General features: G+C 47.2%; 1 protein-coding gene and 1 long non-coding RNA gene across 4 annotated transcripts; one reads left to right on the top strand and one right to left on the bottom strand.

Annotated features, from left to right (window-relative positions):
• Positions 1 to 5,619: 5,619 nt before the first annotated feature.
• On the top strand, positions 5,620 to 9,019 carry PSMG3 (proteasome assembly chaperone 3). 3 transcript variants are annotated; one of them, XM_066329736.1, is made up of 3 exons: positions 5,620 to 5,677; positions 6,229 to 6,446; positions 8,472 to 9,019. In XM_066329736.1, exons 2-3 carry the CDS (start codon positions 6,231 to 6,233, stop codon positions 8,622 to 8,624), a joined length of 369 nt encoding a protein of 122 aa, XP_066185833.1. In that variant the 5' UTR covers positions 5,620 to 5,677; positions 6,229 to 6,230; the 3' UTR covers positions 8,625 to 9,019. The 3 variants fall into 3 exon arrangements, with proteins under 3 accessions (XP_066185833.1, XP_066185831.1, XP_066185832.1); XM_066329734.1 differs by lacking the exon at positions 5,620 to 5,677 and adding an exon at positions 5,744 to 5,872; XM_066329735.1 differs by lacking the exon at positions 5,620 to 5,677 and adding an exon at positions 5,882 to 6,120.
• Positions 9,015 to 10,729, bottom strand: LOC136367901 (uncharacterized). Its single transcript, XR_010744750.1, has 2 exons — positions 10,361 to 10,729; positions 9,015 to 9,755 (listed from the first exon to the last, which is right to left on the bottom strand). It is a non-coding gene; the product is annotated as an uncharacterized lncRNA (long non-coding RNA).
• Between the last annotated feature and the right edge of the window lie 35 nt (positions 10,730 to 10,764).

Here is a 10,764-nt window from a genome sequence, read left to right as displayed (position 1 = left end):
GCCATGGAGTTATTTTCTGTGCTTTCACACTTCTCAGGAACAGAGGAATATGAATTTTACTCTTAGAAGCTATGCCACGATAATTTTTACAAACCACCCCATTTGCATGTTGTCTTCCATCTGACAGACCCCCACAAGCACCTGAAAATCTCCCACATAAACTATAGTGAGCTTTAAGGCAATTACTGCTGTCTTTACTGATCCATGGAAATAATTCCTTCGGCCATTGCAGCAATACAAAGCTTCTGCTGCTCACAGAGTAGATCTGCTGATGGATGATACCATCCACGGGCGCTGTCATGGTTGTGATCTATGAAGGGCTGTTATTTGACAAATGAAAATTATGTAAACAGTACTCAAACTCAATCTTGCCTCATCATGACTCTGTCTGTTCCATACCCCCTGCCTACAGTGCCCTGAACAGCCAGCTGTTATCTCATGATAAATATCGAGGATAAAATTATCATCAGACAGCACCAGGTTGACTGAATGATGTAATCCTGACTCTTTTAGGTAGCTGGAGCTCTTTTAGCTCTCTTAGGTAGTCTGGACTGTTTCTGGAGGTTTATCTCACACATTTCAAGAATGTAATTTTTATTTCAGTGGTTGTTGAAATGATTTCTGGAGAAATTTGTGCAAGGAAAATTTAAGATGTGCTGGTTTTAAGGGTACTGAATATATAAAAACTACTGCCGTCTGAGATCAAGCACCCCAAGAAACTGTTTTCAGCAAAGTCCTTCTGCAGGTGCCACTTGCTTCACTCTTCCCAGGCTCTGCAATCTCAGCAGAAGCCCCTTCCCAAAATTCTCCCCCGGCATCAAGGTTGCTCCTTTCTCCTCTCAGCCCCATGGATCTGTAATCCTCCCCCCCACAGCCTGCAGAGCAGCTCAGAAAACACCAATGACACAGCATAAAGAAGTCCTACAAGGGCTGGAGTACTCCTCTATTTATAGGTCGCTAAATCTGACTAAAAAAATCTTCCACAGAGCACCAGTCAAATTGCTACCTAGATGTTTCCAGGCCCAGCCAGGGCATGCTGGCTTACTGCCATGTTTTTAAATCCGACCCTGTGCATTGAGCTTTCTCAGGAAAATCTGCTAGAGCTCATATGTGGGCTGTTACTATTGACACAAACATTAATGAACATTCCCATATTGCTCCCTTACTAAGCTGCAAGAGCAAGAAACCAAAACAATAGCATGACCTGACACTCTGAGGCATGTAAACACGTCCAGCACTTCTATTTCAGATGTGCAGCTGAGTGCAGCTCACTCAGAATGGGAAAAATTTGGGTTTAAGTGTTATGTTTGTTTTTTCTTCTAAGACTATGCTTTTTGCTGGCTGAATTCTACATTGGAAAAAAAAAAAAAAAAAAAAAAAACAACAAACGTTTCATCAACAACAGAATAGGTTGGAGTGGTTCTGCAATGCCTGATGGATTGGCTGAGCCTTCCTCTCACACAATCAATGAAATAAGAGGTGTTCCACACAGTAAGAGCCATGGAGACAATTTCAGAACAAAGCAAACCTCTTAGAATTTTCTCTCAGAATAAGAACTGATAATCTTGTTATCCTAGGGAGCACAGAAAAGGGACCAAGGCACAAAAGAGCCAGAATCCCCTCATCTTCCTTCAAAATACAAGCACGTAAATTGAGAGCCTCAGAGCTTTAACTCTGAGATGCTGTTCAGGTATCACCTAATCCTGGACATATCTGAACTCCTCAGCAGCTCACACGCCAACCACAGGTTCCCCTACACACCCGATGTCCCATTTCTGCTCATGTGCAGAAGCAGCTGGGCTGTGGTCGTGTTTGGCAGGCTCATACTTTTATCAGGAGGAGCTCTAGAAACCCAGAGATAAACCAACCAACTTCGGGTGCAGCAGAGGTGACCCCTGACTGCAGACAGCCGTTCCAAGCCGTGTTTCCATTTTCCTGCAGCAAAGGCCAAAGGCTCTCTCCTGACTGCAGAGAGGCAGCCAGGGGTCCCAAATCCCGAGGCTGAACAGCCCCAGGTGCGCTCCTCTCCCTGCCTCCCCCAGGACCTCCATTCACTATTATTTTCTGAACGCCGTCTCTTCCAGACTAATTAAATACATTGAGGGCGGCTTGAAAGGAGAAATCCAGGAGGTGAATTTCTGCCGTTCCTTCCACTCCTTTTACAATGGCCCCATAGAGAGAGCCCTCACACAACCCCGTGCCACCCACACCTCCGACCTTGCTGTGACAGTGACATGGGGAAGAGGAGCGTTCTGATACTGGCTGGCCCGAGGAATGTACTCACAGGCAGCTCCACTTCACGTATCTGATTTATAACAAGAGTCAGAATAATTCCCAAGCAGCTCCTGCATCAGGGAGCGAACTAATTCCTTTCCTCCCTCCTTGGCTGTGCAGCCCAGAGTCCAGCTGCACCCGAGGTTCCAGCTCACAGTCTATATTCTGCATCATAAAAGATACAAGAGAGAAATCTAAACTAGAGAAGTAATAACCTGTAAACTAATAAACCAGCCCAGCACTTTGATAGTGAGGCACTCCCCAGAGCAGGGATTATTAATGTGTGTCCCGAAACACTGTGTGTCTATGTTTGAGAGTAGTGGGAAACATTTCTGTTGCTCTGTGGATCTTACACATTTGTTCTTATAAAATCAGTTCAGATAAATGCAAAGACTAATATAAAAGCAGCCTCCTTCCAGTCTACACACACAGAGGCACTTAAGCAGTTTAAAAAGAAAAGCAGTATAAAACTGCTCAAATAAATAGTAATAAAGGTATTAAGCTGCAATATTAGGAGTAGTTTTGCTTGTCAAAGTATGGGGCTGCACAGTCATTGATTTTCTCTTATAATTGAGATAGTGACATGCACGACTTACGTTTCTTTGGCAGCGAGTGCATGGGAATGGAAGAAGGGATCTTGAAATCCTGTGAAATCTCCAGCTGAGGATTTGATGGCTCTGAAACTGCCATTGGTCTCGATTCTTTATTTCCCTCGAACCATAAAATGGGTTATATTAACAATCTGTTATGATGAAAGACAGTTTATGAAGCTAAATGTAATAATGTTTGCAATGGGATCAGGGACCTATGGAGAAAAAGTGTTACAGAAACCAGGAGTGTATGGATACAGGTCCTTCTCAGCCAGAAATGCTGGGAAGCAACTGACAGGCAGACAGACCCCCTCAGGAAAGGTCCCATTACCTGTCCTGGTGTGTATCCTCAGATCCCCATCCCCTGCTTCAGTCACACAGAGAATAGGAGTCTTCTCCTCATTTCGTTTCTTTAATGTATTCACTTTCAATGACAAGGATTCAGTGCTCAAGTTACTTCAGCTTGCTACATCCCACCTCAGCTACATGTCAAAATGAGACATCCAATTGACTGAAACTGTGAAAGACAACTCTTTTTTTGGTTCCAAACTAAAGCAAAACAGCAAAGAATGGTGTGTTTTCCATGTAAATCTGAACTACAGTGGACTCCCTTTGTTCTCCTGTGATGTAAAAAATAAAATGAAGTCTGGCAAGGATGGCAGGAAGAATCCAGTCCTTTGTGTCCTGAAGTAAAGTTACTCTCTGGAGAAGGCAGAGCAGAAATAAACTTCTTTATGAGTCAGGAGGTTTTACTGACAATAGCTGTTATTATCTCTGTCAAACAGGCAAAGCCTCGAGTGATTGTGGTAAGCAAGAAAGAGAAATGCTGTTTATTCAGAGCTGGAAAACAGACTATTTGCCAGACTGTGAAGAGTACCGAGAAGGTAAAGAGTCTCTCTGTTTGAATTAACCACAAAAATAACCTGCTGAATTAAAAGCTTTTCCATGGACCTCTGCTGCTCTCTAACGGTGCCTTAAAGGATTCTCAGCACAACGTCTATGTGCTCCTCCTGTAATCAAGTTTTGGTAAAACTTTTAATGCAAAACAAACAAATGACATATTCATGAGCTCCTTCAGAGATGTTACCTGAACAAATAATCCACAGGTCATGTAGCTATTGCTGTACCCATGGCCAGGATATTTGGGATGTGCTGAGGATGCTGGTAAAGGAGAGCTAAAACATGGAATGCAGGTTTCAACTGTATTTTAGATGCAGCAATTGAAGGAGTCTGGCAAATGCCAATTTTAAGGGCTTTGTATAAATTAGAGTACAAAATTTTTATTCATGAGTACCAGTATTTCAAAGGAAAAAATCAGAACTGTATTAACTGGGTATAATTAATAGAAACTAATGCATTCACCTGGGACAGACACATTTGGTTTCACATTCCTCACACAGATGTCTTTATTTTATCTCCCAATACAGCTCCATCAGGCATCTGCCAGTGTTTGCTCAGCTAATGGCAAGGCTACTTCCATGACCAAAACCAGCTTTGTTTTCATAGAATCACAGAATGGTTTGGGTTGGAAAGGACCTTAAAGATCATCGTTTCACCCTGTCATGGGCAGGGACACCTTCCACTAGCTCAGGTTGCTCCAAGCCCAATCCAGCCTGGCCTGAGACACTTCCACATCTGCTCTGGGCAATCTCTCCTTGGCCCTCACCACCCTCACAGGGAAGTTCTTCCCAATAGCTAATATAAATTTCTTCCCTTTGAGTTTAAAAGCACTCACCTTGTCCTAGCTCTGTCTGCCTATGTAAGAAGTTGCCTGCTTTACACAAGCCCCTTCTATAAGCCACTTTCATTTAGATGGGAAGCACACTCGAGATCTTACAGTGTGGCCTAACAACACCCAGTAGTGGGAGTGACCGTATCCCATGGGGAAATGGAGGGAAAAAGAAAAAATAATATTCACAGCTCTTCTAGGACCTGCAGGGTCACCTATCCCCGCACAGGGGTTCCTGGTATGGGACTCCTCCACACCTCCCGGCGTGAAACGGGGAGAAACCGGACCGAGGGAAAGCGTTTACCCCCGGGAAAAGGGGTTTATCCCCGGGAGAAGGGGTTCATTCCCGGGAGAAGGGTTTATCACAGGGAGAAGGGACCGGGTGCGGCAGCTCTGCCCGAGCCCGCCGAGGGCCCGTGAGCAGTGCCCGTGAGGAGGCACCGTGAGGAGTGCCCGTGAGGAGACACCGTGAGCAGTGCCCGTGAGCAGTGCCCGTGAGGAAGCACCGTGAGGAGTGCCCGTGAGGAGACACCGTGAGCAGTGCCCGTGAGCAGTGCCCGTGAGGAAGCACCGTGAGGGGGCACCGTGAGGAGTGCCCGTGAGGAGGCACCGTGAGCAGTGCCCGTGAGGAGGCACCGTGAGGAGACACCGTGAGGAGGCACCGTGAGGAGTGCCCGTGAGGAGACACCGTGAGGAGGCACCGTGAGGAGGCACCGTGAGCAGTGCCCGTGAGGAGACACCGTGAGCAGTGCCCGTGAGGAAGCACCGTGAGGGGGCACCGTGAGCAGTGCCCGTGAGGAGGCACCGTGAGGAGTGCCCGTGAGGAGGCACCGTGAGGAGGCACCGTGAGCAGTGCCCGTGAGGAGGCACCGTGAGGAGTGCCCGTGAGGAGGCACCGTGAGGAGGCACCGTGAGGAGGCACCGTGAGGAGTGCCCGTGAGGAGCCACCGTGAGCAGTGCCCGTGAGCAGTGCCCGTGAGCAGTGCCCGTGAGGAGGCACCGTGAGGAGGCACCGGGAGCAGTGCGCGGCGGGCCCGGCGATGGCGGGCCCGGAGATGGCGCCTCCCGCGCGGGAAGGCGGCCGGTAATGGCGGCGGCGCTGAGGGAAGGGGAGGGGACAGGCCGTGAGGGCAGCGCCGGCCCCGCGCCATCGCCCCCCGCCGGCGGCGGGAGGGACGGAGGGAGGGAAGGAAGGAAGGGAAAGGAAAAGAACGGCGCCGCTTCCGCCACGGCGGGGCGGGCCTGGGCGGAGAGCGGCGGCGCGGCGGGGCCGGCGAGGGTAGGGGCGGTGAGGGCCGCGGCCCGGCGGGGTGGAGGGTGGCTGTCTCCTCGTGTCGCTGTCTCCATCCCTCTCTCAGGAAAAGTCTGGTGGAGCCGGGACGGAAAGCAGGGCTCGAGGTTTCCCCCTCGGTAGCGGGGCCGCTGTCAGAGGCGGCGGGGCCATGCAGGAGCAGTGATGCCGTCGCATCAGAACTTCCCAGTCCTCCCCAGTCAGGGGTGCGGGTGTGCACTGAAATTAGCTTAAGCGTGGGTATTTAAAATGATGGGAAGGCCTCAGTATTTTTGTAGCCCGTAGCGCGTGTGTTTAATCTAACGTCGTCGTCCTGTCGTTGCCGTTTTGTTCATTTTCGGAAGCGATGGAAGCGAGTCCCATCGTGACGTCCAAGCAGCGGGAGGAGGTGGTGCACGGGGTGCCGACCGAGGTGGTGTGCACGGCCTTCTCCAACTCGGTCCTCGTGGTGGTCACACAGTACGGCAAGCTGGGCACCATCGTCTACGTGGACCCCAACACCATCGGCGACAACGTGGGCAGGCCCTCGCTCACCACGAAGGTGCTGCTGGGCAAGGATGAGGTGAGAGCGGATGCCGAGCGCAGAGGCAGCGAGGATAAGGGGAAATGTGGTAGGTGGGGCTGTGCAAGTTGCCAAGGAGTTGATGAATCACAGCAGTTAAGTAGTGTTTGAACAGTGATAAGATTAATTTTAAAATGAGGAAAGAGGGGCTCATCAGAAAAGTATGTGCGCTCGTCTGCTCTTGGACATAAAAGTTTAACTAACCAAGAGTGGTTTGGCGATCTGTTGTTTTGTGTCCTGCAGGATATGGGTTGCTTCTGCATGTTTATGGAAAGTTTGATAAAGCTCTGTTGATTTAAGGGTTGCAAGATTAAATATGTAGCCATTGATAACCTTTTTGGATTTCTGTTCCAGTGAGTTTGTTTTCCTTTTCAGGTCTGTTTTCCCAACCCCATCCTCCCCTGTCTATGCCAGCCCCATAATGGACTTTAGTTGCCCCCTCCCAAGTGTGCCTGCCAGCACCTTCTCTCGATAAAGTTTAATTTGTTTTGCTTCAACAAAATGAGATTTTTATTGAGCGTTTCACAAAGCTAGAGAGAAAGCAGAAGCAAATGTGTTTCACAAAACATCAACTAGTCAAACATTAAAACAGAAAGTTACAGAGCTACAAGATTATGAGGCTCTCCATCAGGGTTGAAGCTATCACATATTACTTTTAGCTTTAACTAGAAAAGCTGTAGCAACACAAGTTCCTGATTCTATCCATGACTTCCCCTTGTGGAGTTCTTTGTCTTGAGTAATAACCTTCCCTTTTTGGATGGGAGATATTTTGCTTTCTCTGCTTTGCTGTCTGCTACTGCTGACCACCTCCACCCCCAAGCTTATTTTGTGTTTTATTTGGAAATGGGAAGTGCTGTGTTTACTTTGTTCCATTCTATTTTTAAATAATTTTAACTAGCTTAACTGATCTAAAGTTCAAGAAAAGACTGTCACTAGTTTGCTGCTTTCCTGCTTGTCACTGTTAACATCCTGCTTTGGGATGTTGCACACTTCCAAACAGCAGGTAAAATCAAGCAAACTCATCCTTGTGACAGATACACAACTATGGCTGTAAATAAAACCTAGACAAGCTGAGTGGTTTGAAGCTGTGCTGGGTGAGGTTGAGATTGGATATTAAAAAATGCCTCTTCACCAAGAGGCTGGTCAGACACTGGAACAGGCTTGAGGTGGTTGATGCTCTGAGCCTGTCGGTGTTTAAGAGCCATTTGGACAATCCCTTGAGTAATGTTTTAACCTGCTCAGCTCCGAGTTGTCAGGCAGTTGGACTAGATGTCATTGTGGGTACCGTCTAAGTGAAATAGTCATTGCTGTTCTGATCTATTCTTGTTAAAGAAACCTCATGGAAAAGATTATATCCCTTTTTTTGCCTCCTTCAGCCTCACTATTTACTTCTGGTTTTGATTAGTCTATTAAAATAAAAAGCAACATGTCTGTAACACCAGGCATACAAAAAGTGTATATAATACCATTTGGGGGTCTCTAGGAGTTACAAAAATAAGAGGTTTTTTTTCCAGGGCTTTTCAGTGCAATATCCCCTCTTCAGAACAAGTTTTTAAGCAAAAAACCCGTAGTTGCAAGCTTCTTTAGAAACCTGGCTGTGAAGGAAGTAAAGGCATTTGGATCCACAGCGTTTCATATAATTTAACACTGGTGCCATAGCTCAGGTGGGAGGATTATGGAAGGAAAGATTCTCCGTACTGAGTTTCCAAGTTTTCCAGACAGTGCTGAACTCAATTCAAGTGCAGCTCCAGTAAAGTTGTTTCAGGATGGTGTGGGTGGCTGGCACACTCATGGGACCAAACTCTTCCCTTTTAAACTGCTTGAAAAAGTGCTTTCTAAAGTTCCCTGTCCCATGGTTTGCCGTTGCTGACCATGTTGGAATTGCTTAGCAAACAATCAAGCTCAGTCTGAGTCCAGGATCAACAGGTTCTCCATGTCACTCCAGGACTCTTCCTCTCCTAACTCCTGCAGGAGGGCTCTCCCATCTGCAGGAATGTACAGATTCTGTGTCCCTTTGCTTTTCAGCCCCTGGTTCATGTTTGTGCCAAAAACCTGGTGGCATTCGTGTCGCAGGAAGCTGGGAACAAACCTGTTCTCCTCGCCATGGCTTTAAAGGACAAGAGCATGGAAGGAATACAGGCTCTACGAGAAGTGATCCGGAGTTGCCAAGTGTGGTGAAGCTGTGCCATCTGGATTCAAGGAAATGATCTTGAGTCCATGACTCATCACCACCTATTTAAAAGGACTAAGGAATGGAAATGATGGAATGTCTTTGTGGTGGTTTTGGACGTCCTGAGGAATTCCATGAATTTTTCTCTACTGTGTAGAACATTTGTGGGTTTTGTTACTGGGACAGGTTTGCAAGTCCATAAGACAGTGAGACAAGAGCAATTGTCTCAACATAGGAGAAAAGTGCTACTTTTATCACGTTGGGTGGGTCATTTATTTGGGAAAAGGCTCTGCTCTGCACATGTGTCCTGAGGAGCAGCAGATGCCAAGCTGTGTGGCTGTGCCCTACCACAAAGTGGGAACACCCAGTGCTGAGGGAATAAAAAAAACATTGTCAAATCAAATTTTACCTGTTTTCTTTTTTGCTCTGTGAGAATCACTTCAACTGAAATACAAGCCTTGGTAAAAAAAAAAATCAATGGTTGTATAATGGGAAAGGTTTTCTTGCCTTTTTTAAGGAAATGGGTCCTAGGTGGCTGCTTTGTCCTTACGTCCGTCCATTCCTTTCTGGATGTAGTCTGAATTAATTTTTTACTTTCACTCTGATTTTAAAGAGAGGCAGATAATGATGCTCTGCAAATTTCATGAAAGCTGATGTCAGGATAGGAGACAGAAACCCAAAATAGTGGTAAGAAAGTAATCTGAGCCAATGGATTACGTGGTACCAACACATCAGAGAAACAGAACATCCATAGGCTGATCACCTGCAATGAACATCTGTCTTAGGAGACATGGGGACAGAGGGTTTGGGTTACGTAGGGTTGTTTCTGCCAAGTCATTCACAAAAAGTGTCAGATTAAGTTGTATGAGTTGATGCAAAGATTAATAGCCAAACTTTTGCCTTTTGCTTGGAAAGCACATTTGTCTTTACATCTTGTAATAAACAACAACGAGTAGTAAATTTTTAAGTGAGCTGTTACACGCTTTTGTCACTTATGAACTTGACAGCACAGACAGGTCTTGGATTCTGGGCAGGGAGGAGTTGTGCTAAGACCAGTTGGTACAGCAGAATCAGCACAGAGCCTGTGCCCACCCCATGGTGATCCAGCTGCCAGGTCACTTCTGTTGCTAAAAAATCCCCTAGAAGTAGAAAAGCAGAAAATGGATTTTGAAAGGACTCTTCTCTGAAGTAAGGGTTATTTACAGCATTTAAAGGGATTATGAGAAATGAAACTCCTTTTTAAAAATACATTCAAACACTGCAGGCTTCCAGCTGCCCTTGACAAGAAACTTCATCTAAAAATAATTTTCAAAACTGTGCTTCCAAGAATCAAAGATTTGCATCTGCCAGAACTATAAATTTTTCCTCTTTTACACTTTCCTTTTTTTTTTTTGTCTAGGAAGGCTGAGAGAGCCATGTGAAATTAGTTATTGTCAATCTTGGTTTGCTAGTAGGGATTCTCTCCTGACACAAAACTGGTGCTCTTCCTGTGTCCATAGCTCCAGCAGCTTGTGGAAAACATACACAAGTAAGCAAATTGGATGGAAATTGCATCTTCTACTGTGGTGATACGGTGCCATAGCACTGCTGTGCCCCAAAGAGCTGAGTGTTACTACCTAAATGCCAGGCACAAGTCAAGCACCTTCATTTCCTGGCTGTGTATGTGCCACCAGGTCTGCACAGGGCGGTGGGTGAGAAAAGGACATGGAAACCTCTCTGATGCTCGGAGCCAGGACAGACTTACCTTGCTGCCTTTATATATGCGATAAATTAGAGTACGAGCAATTGGTCCTTCGACTTTGCTCCTCTCTGCTGCACAGTAAACCAAGGGGGAGGCCTGCCCAAACAACAGGCACAAGGTGCCACCAGCTACCTGCCTTTTAGTCATCGCTCTGCTGCAGGCAGATTATTTCCCAACTGCTGGGAAAGTTGCCTGTGGCACCGAGGCAGAGCTCTTGCCCTCGGCCGCAGGACTGCTGGGTGGGGGGCAGCAGCGTCGGGCAGCACCGCGGCTTTCCATCCGTGTTTGCTTTGCGGGCGTGGGTGCCGAGCGCGGCGGACTGGAAAGGTAAGTTGGGTGGCTTTTCTGCGGGAGACAAAGCCCGACCTGTTGCTCCAGCTCCCGCGGGGCCCGGGGCGCAGGGAGGG

The sequence above is a fragment of the Sylvia atricapilla genome, chromosome 15, assembly GCF_009819655.1.
Source record: "Sylvia atricapilla isolate bSylAtr1 chromosome 15, bSylAtr1.pri, whole genome shotgun sequence".
Lineage (NCBI taxonomy): Eukaryota > Metazoa > Chordata > Aves > Passeriformes > Sylviidae > Sylvia > Sylvia atricapilla.
The sequence above is the reverse complement of the archived record's forward strand: the minus strand, read 5'-3'. Positions and strand labels throughout refer to the sequence as shown.